The 19,959-nt window shown below is 38.8% G+C and overlaps 1 protein-coding gene across 18 annotated transcripts in view; it reads right to left on the bottom strand.

Moving 5' to 3' along the window:
* msn (serine/threonine-protein kinase msn) overlaps positions 1-19,959 on the bottom strand; it is a 30,428-nt gene that overhangs the window by 4,426 nt on the left and 6,043 nt on the right. For 2 of the 18 annotated variants that reach the window (XM_035862282.2, XM_035862278.2), the window contains exons 3-16: positions 14,427-14,483; positions 13,911-13,955; positions 13,473-13,755; positions 13,062-13,273; positions 12,700-12,928; positions 12,351-12,614; positions 12,093-12,277; positions 11,534-11,554; positions 10,591-10,776; positions 10,150-10,253; positions 9,661-9,752; positions 9,253-9,329; positions 7,109-8,002; positions 1,775-1,930 (exon numbers count right to left, since the gene is read on the bottom strand). In XM_035862282.2, the coding sequence (XP_035718175.1) occupies positions 1,775-1,930; positions 7,109-8,002; positions 9,253-9,329; positions 9,661-9,752; positions 10,150-10,253; positions 10,591-10,776; positions 11,534-11,554; positions 12,093-12,277; positions 12,351-12,614; positions 12,700-12,928; positions 13,062-13,273; positions 13,473-13,755; positions 13,911-13,955; positions 14,427-14,483 (2,805 nt within the window). The remainder of the gene's footprint in view (positions 1-1,774; positions 1,931-7,108; positions 8,003-9,252; positions 9,330-9,660; positions 9,753-10,149; positions 10,254-10,590; positions 10,777-11,533; positions 11,555-12,092; positions 12,278-12,350; positions 12,615-12,699; positions 12,929-13,061; positions 13,274-13,472; positions 13,756-13,910; positions 13,956-14,426; positions 14,484-19,959) is intronic. The other 16 variants (XM_085661360.1, XM_035862295.2, XM_035862279.2 and 13 more) reach the window with 15 other exon arrangements.

Here is a 19,959-nt window from a genome sequence, read left to right as displayed (position 1 = left end):
AAAGAAAGAAAACAGAGGATATACAAATTGCTATGAAAGTTAGAAAGTGTAAAAAAGTCGATGCATCGTTTCTGTTTTCTGATGCGCGTTTACGATCTCGGGAATAAGATAAAGGGTAAAAAGTACGTAGTAGTAAGTGGAAGAAAATTTCTAACTCGATTTCTAAACTACTATCTAAGATCGCACATTATTATTTGTCTACGAGGTTGCTTCGTCGACAATCTCGATCGATCGATCGATTAACTTCTCATCCTTCCCCTGCCGTCACGGCCCGCGCACCACCCTGACGTACCTCCTCGCTAAATCACGTAGCTGCTTTCTGATGTCGCCTTGCGTTTGCTATTTGAACAATCCCATTTCTCTCGGACTATCGAATGACACCAATCTACGTATCTTTATACAGTTTACACTAATCGTTTATCGTGCCAATTATCTTGTTCTTGCGTAATTTCTTCTGCTTTTGGTTTAATTTCATATATTTTTTACATTTTTTTTTTTTTTTTTTTTTTTTTTTTTTTATTATTTTAGGACAAACAAGTACTGAAATATATTACGAGGTACTACGATCGTTCAAACAATCCAAATTTTGCTCTAACTGCGTGCCGACGATTCAATCATCATATAGAGAAAATTTCATAGCGAAAACGGCTTAACGAAATGCACCCAATAGACTATTCACTAATGCATTCGCAAGGTACCGACATTAAGCATAAGCCACCTCCACGTGTATTCGTTCAACTCTTCACCGGTATATGCCTTGCATTTCTTTTACAATCATTCTTCATTCTAAATAATGAGGATTTTGTCAATGTAGACAAAATATATCGTTCAAAATACTTGGTATATATCTTGTCAAGTTGGCGACCACACGTGGCACTACACGCTTAAAATATTTACTGTGATTAGCTGCGTTTAGAAAAATTCATTGGGAAAAGTCTTGAAAACTTCCTAACACAAAACTCGATAAAGAAAAATATGAAACATAATTGATTGTATTATATGTACTTGATAAAAGTACATATACAATTTCGATGAACAAACGCAGCCAATGACTATCGCGAAGATCTACGCCACGACGCTCACAAAACTCACGACACAACAGATCGACAAAAGAATAATATTCAAATAATTGTGCATATAGTAGTAGTAGTAATAATAATAATAATAACAATAATAATAATAACAATAATAATAATAACAATAATAATAATAATAATAATAATAATAATAATAATAATAATAATAATAATAATAATAATAATAATAATAATAATAATAGTAATAATAATAATAATAATAATAATAATAATAATAATAATAATAATAATAATAATAATAATAATAATAATAATAATAATAATAATAATAATAATAATAATAATAATAATAATAATGATAACGCATACGCTTATACTTTGATCACGATCTCCTTCGACATATCATCTCAAGAAATTCTGCAAAACTGTTTTCCGACTTAACGTAGACTTGGACTTAGCAGCAGTAAGCGCGATTAGAATTGCGTGTCGTCATTGTGTGACGCAGAAATCACAGAATTGATTTCTTCAACTTTGTTAAGCGTGTGCGAATGTGCTCTTATAGAAATATATGTATATACAATGTAATGTTTATGACTGTATACACATATATACATGTAGTATATATAAGCGACGGTACGTATGTATATATAATATATAGTACTATGATATATAATATATACACATGAAAGAGAAAATGTGAACAGAAACATAAAAAAGCAAAGACAAGTGTATCTGACCTCCTCGCTTGTCGACTTGTCCTGACGTTGACCCGGCGATGAAGTCAAAAGATCCGGTAAAACCGAGCTTGGCCTTGAACCAGGCGACGAGTCTGACCTTTGAAATTCACCGCCACCACCTCCGCCTCCTCTTGGTCGATCACCACCTTCTCGATTCTGCAAAAGGAACGAATTTTTTAGTTGAAGCTTTATAAGGTGTATTAAATGGAAAAAAAAAGAAATAGAAAAAATAGAAAAAAAAATAAGAAAAAAGAAAAAGATAAAGAATAAAGGGCGAGATAGTAATCGATAAATCGTCCGTGGATCAGTTCTTGAATCGGAAATCTTTCGTTTCATTGACAGAATTAAATTCACAATGATTCAACAACCGATTCCACGAAACGATTAAGAAATTGGAAAAACAGATTATGCAGAAGGAAATGAAATTGGAACTGGAAATAATACATTGTTGAATCATCGAAAAAGTTTGAAGGGAATACAATCTGTACGAAAATGAGGATATTTCGAAAGTGCAGGAAACGCTTGGAAGACTATGCAAAATAGCATGATAGAATCAGGCAATAATGAAGAAAGAGCAAAAAAAACAACAAATAAATAAGTAGAATATAACATTATGCGAAGATCGTGAACAAAGCGAATGATGATGATGACGATGATGATGATGATAATGATGATGATGACGATGATGATGATGATGATGATGATGATGATGATGATGATGATGATGATGATGATGATGATCATGATGATGATGATGATGACGACGAAACTAAAGTGCGAAATGAAAGAACGTAAATGCTCGTTCGTTTATTTTTCTTTTCTTGTTTTTTTACCCCGTTTTGTAAAAAAATCTAATAAATAAAAGAAAGATCTTGGGAAGAAATTAAAAATATTAGTATCACAATTTCATAAATTATAGACTTATAGTCGAGCTAAATACATGCAATCGATATTTAAATATCGTCCGATTGTTTATTATTATTTCTTTTTTTATTTGCAAGTTATCTAAAATTATATAGCCCGTAACGTATAAAGCTTCTTAATAACGCAACAGTGATCAAAAGCAAATCGTACGAAAAGGTCATAATATTGTGGCGAGCTACATTAACTCGCGACAATATATTAATTATAAAATAAAACTAACCTACATAATAATTATATTTAAGAATCATCCTGTGGATCTATCCCAAATAAATCTATGCACACGTATATTTAAGAGTTAATTCGCAATCGAAACCATAAAGATAATCTATCGTAAAGATTATACAATATAATTCCGAAGCTCGAAAATATCTTGAATTAATTACAACAAAGAATACACAAAGTTAAACAAAAATTCCGAAAATAGGGACCCTCTTGAAAATTTAACACGAAACATAAATACCACATTGCTACTTACGTATTATATTCGTATTAGTGTATCTATTAATAACAAAACATTTCCTGTCACCGATAATCGACGTTTTGATTAGAACAATCAAAACGCGTCTGGTGCTTCACTGAAACTTGTGCAAAATTTTCTAATACGTTCTTCCGACCAAAAACTACGATATTCTAAGAAAAACATTGTTACAATCGTAAACCTACGTGTACTAAAAATACGAACTTAAGATCGTGCATTCTTCCGTTCTTTCACAAAGATCAACTGAATCATCGCTGGCGATAAACGTCAAAAACAAACAATTATTATCGACTAAAGTTGTCAACACGCGCCATGCTAGAACAGCACATAGACGAAGTTTAAAAAAAAAAAAGAACAAGCGTACTTTGCGCATGCCGAGGAACAAAAAAACAAAAAAAAAAAAAAAGAAAAAAAGGGACGAGGCAGCAGCAGCGACCCGTCAAGGATCACACATTCGGAGGCACAAAGATCATCTATCGTTACAAGCGTCATGCAACATATGGTGGAGCACGATCATCACAAATTATAGCCTCGTACGTCGTTCAGAAATCGATCCATCATCGATCATGTCACGTTCTCCATCTCTCCCCCCCCCCTCTCTCTCTCTCTTTCTCTCTCTCTTTCTGTTTCTCCCTTTTTTTATTTCCCCAATTATTGTCCTTCTTTTGATCCTGATCTCAGTCGATTTCCTCTTCTTCTTAAAGGTTCCTTACTTTGTATCTTTCTCTTATTCCCTCCCTTTTTCTCTCCCCCTCCGTTACTCTCATCTCGCAGATTTTTCACTTTCCATGTATCTCTCGTCCACGACCATGCACTTTTCAAGGCAGATGGTTTTTAAAATTTGTTAGCACAAAACACACGCAAACACTTCGGAATCGCTGACGGATATGGCTTTCTCTCCCTCTCCCTCTCCCTCTCTCTCTCTCTCTCTCTCTCTCTCTCTCTCTCTCTCTCTCTCTCTCTCTCTCTCTCTTTCCCTTTTTTCTCTGTTTCGGGGGAGGGAGGAGGAGAAGGAGGAGGAAGAAAATACATAGGATCGTCGTTCTTCTGGTGAATCTTCGAAAGCTCGTTCATAAAAGTTTTCGAGATGAATGTTAATGGGTGTAATTCACGGTCACTCCTCGATCGTTCGGTCTCCCCGATAATTCTCGATGAACTTGCGATAATGAACGAGTCTGTGTGTTAGTCGTTGTAATTTATTATTATGGTAATCATAGGAACGGGATTATTCTTACGTTGAAGATTCTGGGAATATTTTGCGGATGTTTCTCTGAAGATCGTGGATTAAAAATAAAGACGATATTATATGTTATATATTTTGCGGGTGGTTAATATGGTTATTGGCAGGTCGAAGTATCTCTATATACGCGATCAAGACCAAGCGAAACCAATTGACGTTCATTAACGAACCAAGATGTAATTCTCTATTTTTAACCTTTGGTACGTATATAATTTCGTTTTCTTATAAACATACTCATATATTGTTTCGATTGACTTGACATTAATTATTTAAAGAGAAAAAAATATACTCGATCTATTTTGAAAGTTTCTTTCTTTTTTTCCTATAAACAATTTGGACTTGATCGTGTTGAAATATAGACAATCGACATTCGCGAATTTTTTGTTCCTTTTTTTTTCGAAATAAAAAACGTCATTATCATAGTTAGTCACAGAGACATTAATTTTTACCCACATAGCCAATAGACTTGTTGTCGAATGAAAAGCACAATTAAAGCTTTGGAATATTCGTTAGTTTATAAGTTCTTTTGTGAGTCTGTAAGTTCATTTTCTTCCACACCATTTTATTATTGCAGAAGCTTAACTTAACGTTGCAAATTAGCTCCCTTAGATACGTACAAAAATTTGTCGGGATTTCTATTAGATTTTGGTGTAATACGTTGGACCATTTGTCCGTAAAAAGAAAAGAAAAATAATATAAAAATCCATGCGACAAAATTTGCAACATTAAGAGTTAACGGATTAACAGATACGGACGTATTTCGGCAAAAAATATACGCCACAATCACGTATATAGCCATCTCTCCCAAAATCCCGCGACGTGTCGTTGCGATGAGGATAGTGGCAGTAGCGATGAAAGCATAATCTGCGTCCGTAATGTGGTTTTGATCTGAAGAGATGAGACGAATCAAATCCCCCTCCCCTTCCCTCCCTCCCTCATACAAAAATTCCATGCTGTTAATCCTGCGTCCAGGCACGGGTCTCGTAACGAGCGTCGCTGAAGAAAGGATTCGGCGCACGATTTTAACGTACATCTTTTTGCACCATATTACAGCGTGCTGATTAGACGATATGAGGATTGAGGATTAGGAATGGTCCAGTAAATCGAAAGGATCAAAGGATCATTGAAAACGGAATTGGTCTGTGGAATAACGATTTAACTAATGCACCTCGTTCTTACGGAATTAATAACAGAAAATTAATAAGAAATATAAATCAAATGAAATGTAAATAAACTATATCTTTTATGCTCGATTTCAGAAAGCAAAAAAGAATAAAAGTGGAAAATTAGAACATCATTGTGCCTTCGCAAGTTAATTCAAAAGTAACGTGAAAAAGAAAAATAAAGTTCGCTCGATACTGGAAATATTGACAAATTAGATAAATAAAAATATAAAGGAAAAAAAAATATCCAAAGATTCGTTGAGATAAACTAACCATGATTCTTTGGAAGAATCATTAATTTCAGCTGACGTATTAAGGTTCGATTTGTATATCCAATGATTTGGATAAATATCTCGGTGCTTTTCCGATCGATTCCGCAAATCGAGAGGATTCAGATCGACTCTTCGGTTTCTCCAGGAAGATCAACGAAGAGCGTGGAAAGTAGGAATTGTATTAGCAGCATAAGTGACTTCCTTTCTCCTAAGCAATGGTTAAGTAGAGATCGTAGAAAAAAAAATGAAAATATTAGTAATAGTAGTAGTAGTAATAGTAGTAATAGTAGTAGTAGTAGTAGTAGTAGTAGTAGTAGTAGTAGTAGTAGTAGTAGTAATAGTAGTAGTAGTAGTAGTAGTAGTAGTAGTAGCAGTAGTTATCGTTAAAGAACATATCCGTTATATCTCTATTATTACTGTCGAAAGACTCGATAGATCTTAGCACGAATCAAAGAATCTACTGATATTGTAGAGAAGGTAGTAGCGATAGTGAGATACTGGTAGTAATAGTAGTATAGCACTGGTAGCACTAGTAGTAATTATATAATATGTTTCGCTGCTACTTGTATCCAAAACTGTGAAAATCAACGATGATATAGGGAGGTATAGGATGATATTATGCGCCTAAAACTCGAGCGTAGCTGACTAGCCTTCTATGTGAACGTTATATGCCGTTGGATGTCGGAGAATGGATTAAAAAATGTAAAAAGAGAGAGAAAAAAAAAGAAGAAAAAAAAACGGGTACTGCGGAACGGTGTCTATCAATAATCGTCTCTTAGGTCCTAAATTAAACTCTAACGCTCTAAGCTGCAACTATGTTTTAATCATAAAAAAAACACGATTCAAGCGTATCCTTTTTTTCTCTCTTACTAAAGAAAATAAAGACGTCGCAAATAAAAGAGGATCACGATGCAGCTAAAGGAACGATGTTAAGATTGGTGATCATAGATTTTGATATTGGTATCGAATACTCGAAGGGATCAGACTAAATTTCAATAAATGAGACATTAAATGAGATATAGAATAAAATGGATCAAGTAAATCGAGTGGAAATAAAATGGCTACGAAAGAAAGGAGAGGTATAAATCGAATATCGATAGACACCGGAAGATATTATACGAAGGTCATTGGGAGAAGGTCGAGTTCGCGAAGGGAAAATGTGACGATGAGAGAGTTATCGGAAGGGTCGAACCGACGTAGGAAGATAAGGGGGTAGTTCAGGCAAGCACACAGGCAGGACTCGCAGGTGGGACTGACCTGGGTGACAACAGGGCTGTACTCGCTAGCCGTTGTACTGGCCGTGGATTTAATCGTTCCCGCGTCATCTGGCGCGGCCAGGGCCGCATCGGAAGGTCTACAACTGCGTCTCCTTGTGGTATCGTCTTTATTGCGTCCGAAGTCGAGTCTCCTCGCCTCGTGCCTGTTACCAAAGACGATTTCGCTCTCTGTCTTTTCTCTCCTTGGCCTCTGGGGCCCATCGCGTCCAAACGAGAAGTCCGTGAGGACGGGCTCGCCGGTATTAAGAGCATTGCCCTTTTTACCGACTATACCTGCGACGCTTATCTCGCTGCCGCGACGATTACCACTCGCGAATATGCTTGATCTCGAGGAATCCGACTTTTGTAGATAAGCGGAGTGCCTCGTTGACGGAAAAAAATCCGAATTTTCGCGGCGGAATGCACGGGCGAATGCGCTCGAGGTGTTACCGAGCTTCGAGTCGCTCTCTTGTCGTCTGTGAACCGCCTTAAGCTGCTGCTGCTGCTGCTGCTGGTGCTGTTGTTGGTGTTGTTGCTTTTGATGTTGCTGCTGCTGGTGCTGCTGATGAAGATGGTGCTGATGATGATGCTGCTGCTGCTGCTGCTGCTGTTGCTGCTGCTGCTGCTGTTGTTGTTGCTCGTATTTCCTACGCGCTAACTGCTCCTGCCTCTTAAGGGTTCTTTCGCCGGAAGAAGAGGAACGATCCTCGCTGCCAGATTTGCTCGTACCGACCGCCGCTTCTTGCTGGTGCTCCTGTTTCATTTTATCCAACCTTTCGTTAAAACCCTGAAAGAAGCGGGTGAAGTCCCACTCCTTCAGAAGGAGCTGCTCGTCTATCTCTGAGCGGCGGTTGTCGCTAGCCATTGCACGATCGTCTGATGTCTGACTAAGTTTCTAAAGGCGCGCACGACGACGAGGGTAATGGTACGATGACAGAGAAAAAAAAAAACAAGAAAAAAAGATACGTGCGGTAATAACAATGTGATAGGTGATGGTGCTGTTTAGTTTATGCGATGGAAATGTAACGACATTGTAGAGAACGACTAAGCTTGCTAACCGGTGGTGAAGTTGTGATTGAAGTTCCTTCTCCTTTTTTATCTCTCTTTCTCTCTTTCTCTCTCTCTCTCACTCTCTCTCTCTCTCTCTCTCTCTCTCTCTCTCTCTCTTTCTCTCTCTCTCTTTCTCTCTCTCCCTTTCTTTGTCTTCTACTTTAGGTAAACACTTTGTCTTTTACTTTACAAAAAGACGCAAAGATTTCCGGCAAAGTGTCTTTGATCGTATCATTAAAGTATATATGTGTAGTAAGTATGTGTATTAAAGGAAGCGTTTGTGTTTAGATTGATCAAGGGAAATCTCCACCATCGGTGCAGCATAGTCTACGATGGCGAATGTATTTATCGATCGTGTATGATTGGTGCAGGGGGGTGGGGGGAGGGGATTACCGTACGACAGCGACAAAAGTACAGACACAAGGCAGTGCACCACAGTATTTTTCTTTCAACGTACAAGGTTCAGTCACGGCGAGTCATTGATCATGAACATATGGCGGGGGTTGAGCGAACGAATACCATTGAATTAGTTCCGGATATCAATCAATGTACGAGATAGGTGCAGAAAAATATAAAATAAAACGTATGAGCTACGCAGTCGTCCGCGTTTCCTTTCTCTCGTTCGAAGAATCGTAATTTTTCATGAAATATGCCGATAGATATCGAATAATACGAACTGTTTGCTATAACGATAAGATCAATGCTCTTTGAATTAAACTCGTTTAAATCCGTGCTCGTGCGTTGTCACTGTACAGGATTAAAAACATTCTTTTCCCGTGTAAATATATCTAACTCGCAAAAAAGACGTCTTTTACCTTAACGATGGAACGTAAAAAAAAAAAAAAAGTATGAAGAACGAGAGAAGATGTATCTAAGCAGCTCGTTCGTGCAAAAGAAAAGACGGCGGACGCTCTGCGCAATCTACCAAAACGTGATTACACAGAACAAATGTATAGGTCACATACACTCTGTACATATCAATTTGTACCGGTATATTAGTGGCTCTTCATAGATCGAGTATATCGTATAATAGAAGATAATATAGCTACGTGGGTATTTGTTAGCTTGCACAACGGACTTGAAAGTTATACTCACTCGTTTCATGACTAATGTACGATCTCCGGACTCTTCCTCATCTGGCGTCGGTGGTAATGGTCGATTGGGTGCTCCACCTACAAATTAGAATTCAAATAAAATACATCGCTACGAGAATAGATATTCGATCAAGATTTTACTTGAAATACACCAATCTTATGCATGACCATTTAACAGGGGAGGGGGGTAAAGGTACAAGTAAAAGTATTGCAACTGAAAAGTTTCTTAACAGATATGTAAAAGTATAACTATAAGAAATAAACATCAGAGTTCATTCTTTATTACCTGCAAAACAGCAGCATTATAAATTACATGAATCACGGGGAAACTTTTCGATGGCAGTTTAGCTTGTATGTGTATAATTTATAAAATAAAAACGTAATAAATAATTCTTTGTCGATGTCCTACCTTTTGGCTTACCTTCGTGATGCGAATTCTGAGCGTTGTGCGAGGACGACGACGACGAATCCGATGATGGCCTGAAAGGAGAAAATTCGGGACTGCCGCAGGAAAATCAGATGCGAAGAACGATGTGAAACGATGACATGATGAGATTCGTGGTATGCGTTGGGATTGATGCGGCGACGATAAACGGCAGCCACATAAAGCGTATGTCGAAGCACGGGATGAGCATGATGGAAGATGAAACGAAATAAATTGCATTAATATTAATAGGAAAAACGCGTCGGCATTGAAGTCATATTCTTCCGCTTCGCGTTATGATATGAATCCACCCTTTTCCATTACAAGTCGTCTCTCTCTCTCTCTCTCTCTCTCACACACACACACACACACAAACGCACACACTCTAGCGGCGGACGAACATGACCCACTTCTCGTAATTATTTTATGCGCCATAAGAGCTACATGTTCCATAAATTATCATATCCTACTTACAGAGGCTTAGGCGGATCGCTAGCAAGAAGTGTACCATCGTTCCTCAAATTGTTACTACCAGCATCTTCGAGATCGTCGTCGCTGTCACTCTCGATCGACAGTGCCTAGAATGAGAAAAGAAATAGCACATTGATTCAGCATCATCGCCCTTTACAAGAATTTTTTCAAAAACGTCATCGACTTTTCCATCGTCGTGACTTTCTTTTTTACCTCTTTTCTTTCTTTCTTTTTTCTTTTTTTTTTTCTTCTTTTCTTTTCTTTTCTTTTTTTTACACAAGGCACAAGACGCTGTAAAATACTTTCGCATGAAGAAGGAGATCGTGGATAAAGCAAGAGGAAGATACGAGGGATGAGAAAAATGGAAAAAGAGGACGAATCTAGGAAAATATGTACCAATAATATACACATCGTCATAGCCGCGCACGCGATTTTAACGCTTACTTGATCGAGAATACTGGAGGATTGCTGCATCTGTTTGTTGTTCTGATCGTTAGCGCTCGCTGGCTGGACCGAATTCGAGGTTGACGTCGCTGGAGGGCCTTTATGTTGCCTGTTGGGCCTAGGCGGGGCCTCGGGGCCCTGTGACACACCAAGCTCGTTGAGTTGAGCGGCCAGCATGTCCAAGTCCTACCACCCACACGCACACACGCACAACCCCGTTAGTCACTGTTCCGAGACACCTCTGAGAATATACTAAAAGCCACCACTGGATAGCCAAACAAGGCAGAAAGGCAGAAAAGTGGCAGAAAAGTAGGGAAAAGTACTGCACTTATAAGCGATGTCGCGGACACTCCAATTTCGTATTTACTCGCTGTGAAGGAAATGATCATACGCAAGATGATTTTCGTATAAAGATTAATCGTTAAAATGATCTAGCGTTCCATGACATGAAACAGATACAATTTGACGAAGAGAAAAAAGCGATGACATTGAATGTACAATTCTTTATAGTAGACACACTTTAAGCGTTTGGTCAGTTTTCCGACACAACGAGGCACCGCCTAAGACGATTCTCGAAACACCAACAAACGTGTTGTTGTCTTCTAAACATTGTACGATTTTACTCGTGTAAAAAGTCCAGTCAAATGATTGGAGTGAGGCGTAAAGTAGTACAATGCTGTGCTCAAGCGATAGAATATCGATGAAACGAGTAAAGACAGTTAGTGCATATACAGAAAAGTTAATAACCAATCAGTGTGTATATATTACTTTTATTAAAATATATAAACCAAATGTGACAGGATTTATTCTTTGATACTCTTTAAATAAATACTGACCACTGACTGGATATGTAAGTTAGCTATATATGTGAGTGGAAACATAAAGAAGACGATACTGAAACGTAATACGACAAAGGAGAAGAATAGGTGTGCGTGTTTCTTACCTCTGGCCTCCTCGGCGGCAGCTACGGTTCGTGTGAACATGGAAAAAAAACAAAAACCAAATACATTCCAAATTCGGGTGCAAGGCGACTTAAATGTGTCGGTGAGTGTATGGGCGTTCGTATACATGTATATATTATTAGTATCTGTAGCGTGCACGCTTATATGCCGTAACAGCAAGTAGAACGAAACTTTGCGTGCAATGGAGATATATATATATATATATGTATATAGTAAACAAATGCATAGTGTATTGTAAGTACAGAGAGAGAGAAAGAGAGAGAGAGAGAGAGAGAGAGAGAGAGAGAGAGAGAGAGAGAGAGAGAGAGAAACTATGCACTTCACAGAAAATACGGCTGGATCGGTAAAAATAGCATAATTGCAAAAAAGGATAAAGACAGCGTGTGCCTTATCTACTTTATATATAAATACTATTCAATTACTTTTTCATGATCTTTGGTTTGATAGGAGAGCATCGAGAAAAGGAAGCTTTAACAGGAAGCATAGGCACGGAACGGAACGGAACGTTTTTTTTAATCGATAATTTTGACAAATCCCTACCATAGGTTTAAACACGTGACTGTTTCTTTGAGGTGCAGCTTGACCACCAGAACCCCCGCTACCTCCACCGCCAGCGGAAGGTGCTTGATGATTGGAGGGTGGTGTCGAGACCTTGTGGGATTGTCGTGGATCGTCCCTAGGTGTCGGTGGTAAAGGTCGTGAAGGCGGTTGCGGATCTGGCACGACTAAAATGTCAATAATGTTCTTACTACCTCTTGGTTTCCAGCCCTCTTAATAAAATTATCAACGAGTACTTACCGATGAGTCTGTGTGGAATGGCTGGTCTCGCAGGCGGGCCTGGTTCTGGTACTTCCCGCTGAGATCTACCTTGATTTGGCTTTTCCTTACCGGCTGGAGCTTGAGGTGATACATCTTGAGTCAACGTTCGACCTTCTTGAATTTGCTGGAAATTACGTCTTAATGTATCACCGCCGGGAGCTTGGACTATCGAGGATGGTTCGCCAGCCAATGCCGGTTCGTCTTCTTCGTTTTCACTACCACTGTATCGATAATCGTCTCTTTCTACGAAACCAATATAATACTCTTTTAGATAGAACAATTTAACAAGGAGATGGATGAGAACGATCCAAGAAGAATTTTTTTATACCTTTCTCTTGTTTGCGTTTCTTACAACGATCGATATGATCTTTGAGCTGTATTCTGACTTGTCTCTCCGTCGGTTGGTCCCGAATAAATGGATGCTTGAGTAATTGTTCGGTGTAAGGCCTCTGATGATAGTCCTTCACCAATACAGTTTCGATAAAACCATGAAACTTTTTCGCCCATTTTTTGGACTTCAGTCTCGGCGGTGGATTACGCGGTATCAAGAACAAGGCCTGTAGTTTAAAAGAGTACAATCAAATAGAGGATCATCTCGTGGGAAGACTAGTAGGAGGAGGAGGAGGAGGAGGAGGAAGAGGTAATTTTGCCTGAATCGCTTCGTTAAGGAATATCATTTTAAAAACTAACTCTCATCGGGTGTAGGTCACAAAGTGGAGGTTGTGATTCAGCCATTTCCAAAGCGGTAATTCCGAGAGACCAAAGATCACTTCTATTGTCGTAAGTAGCGTCGGGATTCTCATCGCAAGCTATAACTTCTGGAGCCATCCAATAAGGTGTACCTATAAACGTATTCCTTCTGCCTATCGTTCTGTCCAATTGCGCGCTAACGCCAAAGTCAACTGCAACGAAGGAGAACTACTTAAACTGCGTCCTAACGTACCACCCGTACAATGACCGTCGAAAAAGAAAAAATTCTTTTCTGTTCTGATTCGAAACGAACAAAGTAACTTATATCCTGATTTGGATTTATTCCAACGGAATGAATGACAATGTCTGTTTAAAAAATAGAAAGAGAGAGAAAGAGAGAGGAGTGCGTACCAAGTTTAACCTCGGCATTGTCGGTCAGAAGTACGTTCTGTCCTTTTATATCCCTATGGATTACTTTGTTACTGTGAAGATAACTGAGACCCCTTAATATTTCTCTCGAAATATAAGCGATCCATTCTTCCTTAAGGCTCTGACCTTTCGTCGATTTGACGAGGTCTGTGACGGAGCCAGCTCCGCAGTATTCCATAACCAGCCATAGCTGATCGTCCTTCCCTGGTGATGACTTCTTCACGAAGGCACCGTAGTACGTAGCTATGTTTCTATGATTCGAATACTGTGAAAGACAAAAAAAAAGAAAAGAAAAGTAGAAGAGAAGAGGAATGAAATGAACGACGATAAAAAAAAAAAAAAGTCACAACGCGTGTCATCGTCTAATATCGGCTTGATTTTATGAGAAAACATAACGTCGTTGTTTTATAATGCGCTCACCCTCTTCAGTACGTTTATTTCCAATTTGATTTCTTCCTCTTCATCCTGCGAACAAAAACCATTACCATTAGAGGCGTAGAATGTGAGAATTCCAGTGCGCATAGATGGCTGTAAGAAACCACATGCCGTTCCTAGCCGTTAAGTAGGTAAGTAGAGTCGAGATTTACTCGTGCGTTACAAGATTGACTGAAAAGAGAGGATGCACTACGTAAAGGAGAAAGAGAAGGAAAAGCCATCGTCGTTCTATCGGCGTAATTCAAATCTAGACAAGAGAGAACAACCGAGAACACGAGCATATAACACCAATGAGTGTTACGGTACGCTCACCCATATGTATTTCTTATTAGAATCGACGAATTTTCCATTATTTATCTTTTTCAAGATTACGCACAGCAGCATCTCGTATATTTAGTAGATACTTCCAAGATATATACTACTCTATTTCTCCGAGTTAATTTTCATACAAGCTATTGAACGAAACAAATACCATATATCCGATCGTTTCTCGAAAATTACCTCTGTGACGTCCATGACCTTGATGGCCGCCAACTGACCCGTTTTGGTGTGTCGACCCTGAAAAGATACAAAGAACGTTATGTTCACGATTGGACGAATAAAGATTGCGAAGTAAATCGAGGAAAAGGGGAAAAAAAAAGGGAGAAAAAAGAAAAAATGCCAAGTTTGCAAAGTAGTCTCTAATTAAAGCCGAAAGTCGCTCGTATTAGCGACTGAGGTATTACGTGTTATTAAAAGTCGATTAAAGGTGTAATTAAAGGCGTGACGTTTTAAGACGTGCTGCGTTGCATCACAATGCGCTTTACCGCACCACGCGAGTACTTCGAGTTCTCTTAAAGTTGCTTCGTTGACTTTGAAACAAAGGTGAATACACCGAGAAAAGGAGAAAGCCGATGTAACTCGAACTTTTCGAACCGGCAACACAACACGACAAGGATTATGCTTACCAAAGTAAGCAAAAAACTTTTCGTCAAGTATACCTTATTCCAAACGCGAATTTTCCCTAAATTTCGAGATACATTCACGGCAAGGTTGTTCCTACAACATCGTTATAAGTATTTTTTATTTATTAGATTATGGACATGAGGTGCAATCTTTAAGTAATGTCGACAAAAAGTTGACCATTGAACATAGGACGTGTTAATCAAAAAGAAAGAAAAAAAATTGTAAAGGTAAGTCGTGTCTCTGACACTCGGAGGAAAACGGTGTAACGCTTCGAAGCATTTAAACTCGCCATTCCGTGGACAAATTCGCCATTACGTCGCGGCCACGCACGGCGGCGACCACCACGCGTCGTTTTAACGTGGTTCAACTAAATCATCCCCTCTGACGACACAGACTTGCGTAGGCTGCATCGACGATGCACCACCACCGCGCCACCAGACGCATATACGTACGCATACATACTTACATACATACATAAGCAGGGCGCAGCGCAGTGTAGCATAAGCTCGTCGACGCAACACGGTTGCTCGGTATGAAACAAAACGTTGTGCTTGTACCTTCCCCTCCGTATTTTTGCGCGCCAATGGAGCCGGAGGAAGAGGAAGAGAAAAAGGAAGAGTACCGAGGAGGGGATGAAGAAAGAGAAAAGCGTCACCGCATGCTTTTTATATTCAGCCTTTTTCCACGACAAAGCCACGTACATACGGCCGGCAGACGCCCAGACTACATCCACCGTCTCTGTCTCTTTTCAAAGAGAATCGGTTGCAAGCATCCGACGTGTGTCTCTCTTTCTCTCTCTCTCTCTCTCCTACTCGTACATACACACACACACACACACACAGTTCTCTCACGGAAAATCGACGAAGACTCAAAGCTTTCTAGCGTCCCTCTCCTCCCGCTTATGTTACTATACACAACAAAACTAACATGCATTCGTAGCACGTGTGCTATATATGGAAAGGGGTATGATGATTTCTCGTATAAAAACGAATCGATAATAAATAGATTTTTATCGTAACAAACTTTGTTCGTTTGGGGAAAGAATTAGAACCTTTGTTATAATGAAAATACAAAAACTAAGAGAGAAATTTATTTCCATTGATTCTACCAAACCCTGACGTAATCTATATTTTATCATAAAGAAAATTTATATAAAAGTATGTTTTAGTTTTGGTAGTAGGTACACACAGCCTTCGTGGGAGAGCTTGCGGTTATCTCAAAAATAGCCGAATACAATATCCGCATCGATTTTCGCTACTGACAAAAAGACCGTGAGAGGGATCACGCTCTAAATTCAAGCTTCCATCGTCGACTGCTCTTCGCTCGACCGTATCGAGAAAAAAGATCGATACGCATTTTGTGCTTTATTTTTAGATTGAAATAGAACCTTTAGGCTAGATGTCGAAGATAGCTAGCTGAAATTTGTTAAAAATCTAATTTCTACCTCGTCAATTTCTTAAAATAGAAAGATCTTAATTTGTGGAAATACTATTATAATCCTCTTAGGATCTATCTGTCGTATCGCGTGATTGTATAGTGCGTGCGTGCGTGCGTGCAAGCAACGACGCGAAACGCCCTTTCGATCGGCCTGAAATCGTTTCTGCCTTGTAAAACGGCACAGTTTTCGAACGACTACCGCATTTGGGGCTTACGTAATCGTAGTAAGGAACCGATCACCCGAAACAGACGGAAACGTATTTTCTTTCCCACGACTGGCTCGAAGACTATAGAAGAAAAAAGAAAAATAAACAAAAATTAATCGATGCATTAGTTCAACACGTTGAATCGATCATACTTATGCATGTAAATGAAATTTTCTAAACAAACTTCTTCTTCAAGAGGATTAATCGCAGTTGTCAAACTAGTAACATAACGTTCATTCGATTCATTTATACGAATATTTATATATTAATTATCATATAAAGAAATTTGAATAATAAATTGCAAATGCATCAATCGATAAAAGAAGCGCATTGTTGGATAAAAACAAATAAACAGGCAAATGGAAACTTTACGATCGTGGGAGCTTTCTTCGCGAGCGTTTATTACAATATAAATATATACAAAGGAATCAAGAACAGCTGATTATTCGTGACAGACTTTCGTTATTCTCTGCGTTCGGATGATTTGGAAAAAAGAAAGCTACGCGTCGGATGTTCTTTATCTGGAGGAGTGCCGAGTGGACGAAGAGAAAGAGAGATACGAGGAGAGAAATGAGAGAGAGGGTGAGAGAGAGAGAGAGAGAGAGAGAGAGAGAGAGAGAGAGAGAGAGAGAGAGAGAGAGAGAGAGAGAGAGAGAGAGAGAGGAAGAGAGAATGCACCGAAAGACCGTCGTCGACGTTTGAATAAGATATCGACTCCCATTCAAATGGGCCATCGCGTACGGAACACGCGTACGACATTGAAAATGAACGCGACATTGGAGGAAATACGTTTCTCTCCTTTGATGAAAATGCACATCGTCTTGGGACGAGAGTATAGCTAACTCGAGCAAAGAAGGAGAAAAATAGCTGTCGAGAGGAAAGTCGATGGAAGAAAATAAAATAGAAGAGAGCGAAGAAAAAGTAAGGATTCGTAGGTCGTCGGTGATATCCTCGTCTTGCCACGAATTACGACAAGCTCTCTATCGCACTCGACTGTTTCTCGTCGGTGAACGCCAACGTTCGATCGATGTAGAGACAGGTTTCGAGTACCGGTTTGCTTAAAAATAAATTTACGTAGGTATTCACCTATGTATATACGTGTATCTGTACGATGGGAAGCAATAATAGCGCATGTTTTCCATATGTCGAAGTTAAGTGTTATCCGAATAAATCTTTATTTAATAAAGAACCAATCGAATATTAATCATTTTAAAGGAGACATGACTAAATTCCAAGTGACGTTTGAAAAAGAAATTTCTTTGAAAATTGAATCAAAAAGATATAATTATCCATTTATATTTTTTCGTGTTTTTTTTTTCTTTTTTTTTTTCTTTTCTTTTCTTTTCTTTCTTCAGATTGAGAAAGAATAATCGTCGTTGCATAGTTCGACTTCATTAGCCAGAAGGAGGACGATATAACTAACGAGTTCGTAAGCGCGTTACGAAATCAAATGTAGAGTCAATGACTCATTGCTCTTTCCGAAAGTCTTGTCGTATCGACCCGATCAATTGATGTTTTAAAAGATAATACGTAGTACTATAGAAGGAACGTCGCCTCAAGAAGAAAAAAGAAGAAAAAACAAACAAACAAAAGTGACCGAGGTTGCTTTTCCGAATTCAGGCGGATGATCGAAACGAAGGATAGATCAATTCGATACGTATCGATCATATTTTATATTAAAAAATGACAGTAGTCGTGCGATTAACGGGACAGATGGCCGTGCGACGATTTGTCACTGTCATGACTTCAACATTCGAAGTTTCGAATTTCAATGAAACTTAACACGCTTCAATGGGGGATTCATTGACTCGACTTGGGAGAGTACATACGTTCGTACGTGTGTACTAAAGTGATATAAATACCCTCGGTAAAAAACGATCGAGGACATCGGACGACCGACTTTTACTCCCTCCGATCCCTTCCCCACCTGCGACACGCAGAATTTCTTCTCGTTCGCAGGTGTTTTCGCACGAGATCTTGATTGCGAGATTCACAGCTTTGTTCGAAGAAAAAGATAAATAAATCTTATCGGATCAGAATGGATTTCGTTACAATAAGAGTCGTTCCATTATGTACGCTGAAAAATAATGATTAAAAAGAAGATTAGAGAAGGGGGAGGGGGGAAGAGAGAGAGAGAGAGAGAGAGAGAGAGAGAGAGAGAGAGAGAGAGAGAGAGAGAGAGAGAGACATACATATATCGTATAGAAAATTTGTAGATTATGAGAGATCTAGAACGAAACATTAGACCGACTCGAGATCGAGAATCGTCGGAGTGGTTCGTTCCTACTGTCTACCTCCCCTCTGTCCTACCCCTCCTTTCCCTCTCCTGCTCGTTCCTCGTCATCGGCAACGGGTCATCGTCCTTTCCTCTTCCCTCTCTCTTCCTCCTATCGCATATATCACACAGCCGCGAAAGTAAAGCATTAAAGAGTGCGTGTGCATGGAATAGGTGATGCATCGATGTATCGAGCGAGAAAAAGAAAGAGAGAGAGAGAGAGAGAGAGAAAATGAAAACTTAACCCTTGACCCTTGAATGAGATACGATAGGAGAACGTCGATTACTTCGAGATAAGGATCCCGTGTGCTTTTACGAAGGAAAATGATATGCGAGAAGAAAAAAAATAAAGAGTTAGGCATTTATTTCGATAGGTTGTATATAAATTGTACGTCTATATAATCTCTAGGGTATATATTTTACATATTATTTCTCTAGCACTCCTATCTAGAAAATCCGTATATAATCCCGGTACTAACGGATTCGACGAGTCGTTTTTCTACGAGGCAAAGGAAAAAGAAACGTAAAACCGGACTGTTATCGTTATCAGTAAACGTTAAGTAAACTAACGTTTTCGTGAATCACTGACATCCGTGAGGGTAAATCGTATCGAAAAATAATATCTTTTCATTTGTTTTCTATATCTAAAGAAAAGAATTACGTGAAATTTTATTTAAAATGTACGAAAAAATATTACATACGTACATATAAGAAAAATTTATTCTGATAAATCGTAATCTTGAAATTACAGAAGAAAGAAACGTGGATACGTTTATCGGTAAGAAAGGTTTGTATCGTTGACGACAAATTAGCATAACAATTGAAGAAAATGAAGTTAAGTATATGAGCTTGTTAACGTCGTGCAAAATGAATTGAACGTAATCGTCGACACTTGGAGAGAAAAAATAAAAAGTCGACCCTTTTTCGAGTTTCGCACGCGATACCGCGCCCTATGCTACTTCGTATCTCCCGGATATCCGTTATTAATAATCGATATCCGTTAATATATGTAGATACACGGCCATTACCATGACTCTTCTTCGTAGACGCTTTCACGCTAAGTTAAACGATTTTTACGCTGGCAACTAGCTCGCAGGAAAATCTCGGTGGTCGTCTTATCTTCCATCCGGCTAGGAGGGATTCTAGCATGCAATATGGGCCGCTAATAGAC

Source organism: Vespa mandarinia, chromosome 14 (assembly GCF_050613455.1).
Source record: "Vespa mandarinia isolate Hongniang chromosome 14, ASM5061345v1, whole genome shotgun sequence".
NCBI lineage: Eukaryota > Metazoa > Arthropoda > Insecta > Hymenoptera > Vespidae > Vespa > Vespa mandarinia.
This window is presented reverse-complemented; position numbering and strand designations above follow the sequence as displayed.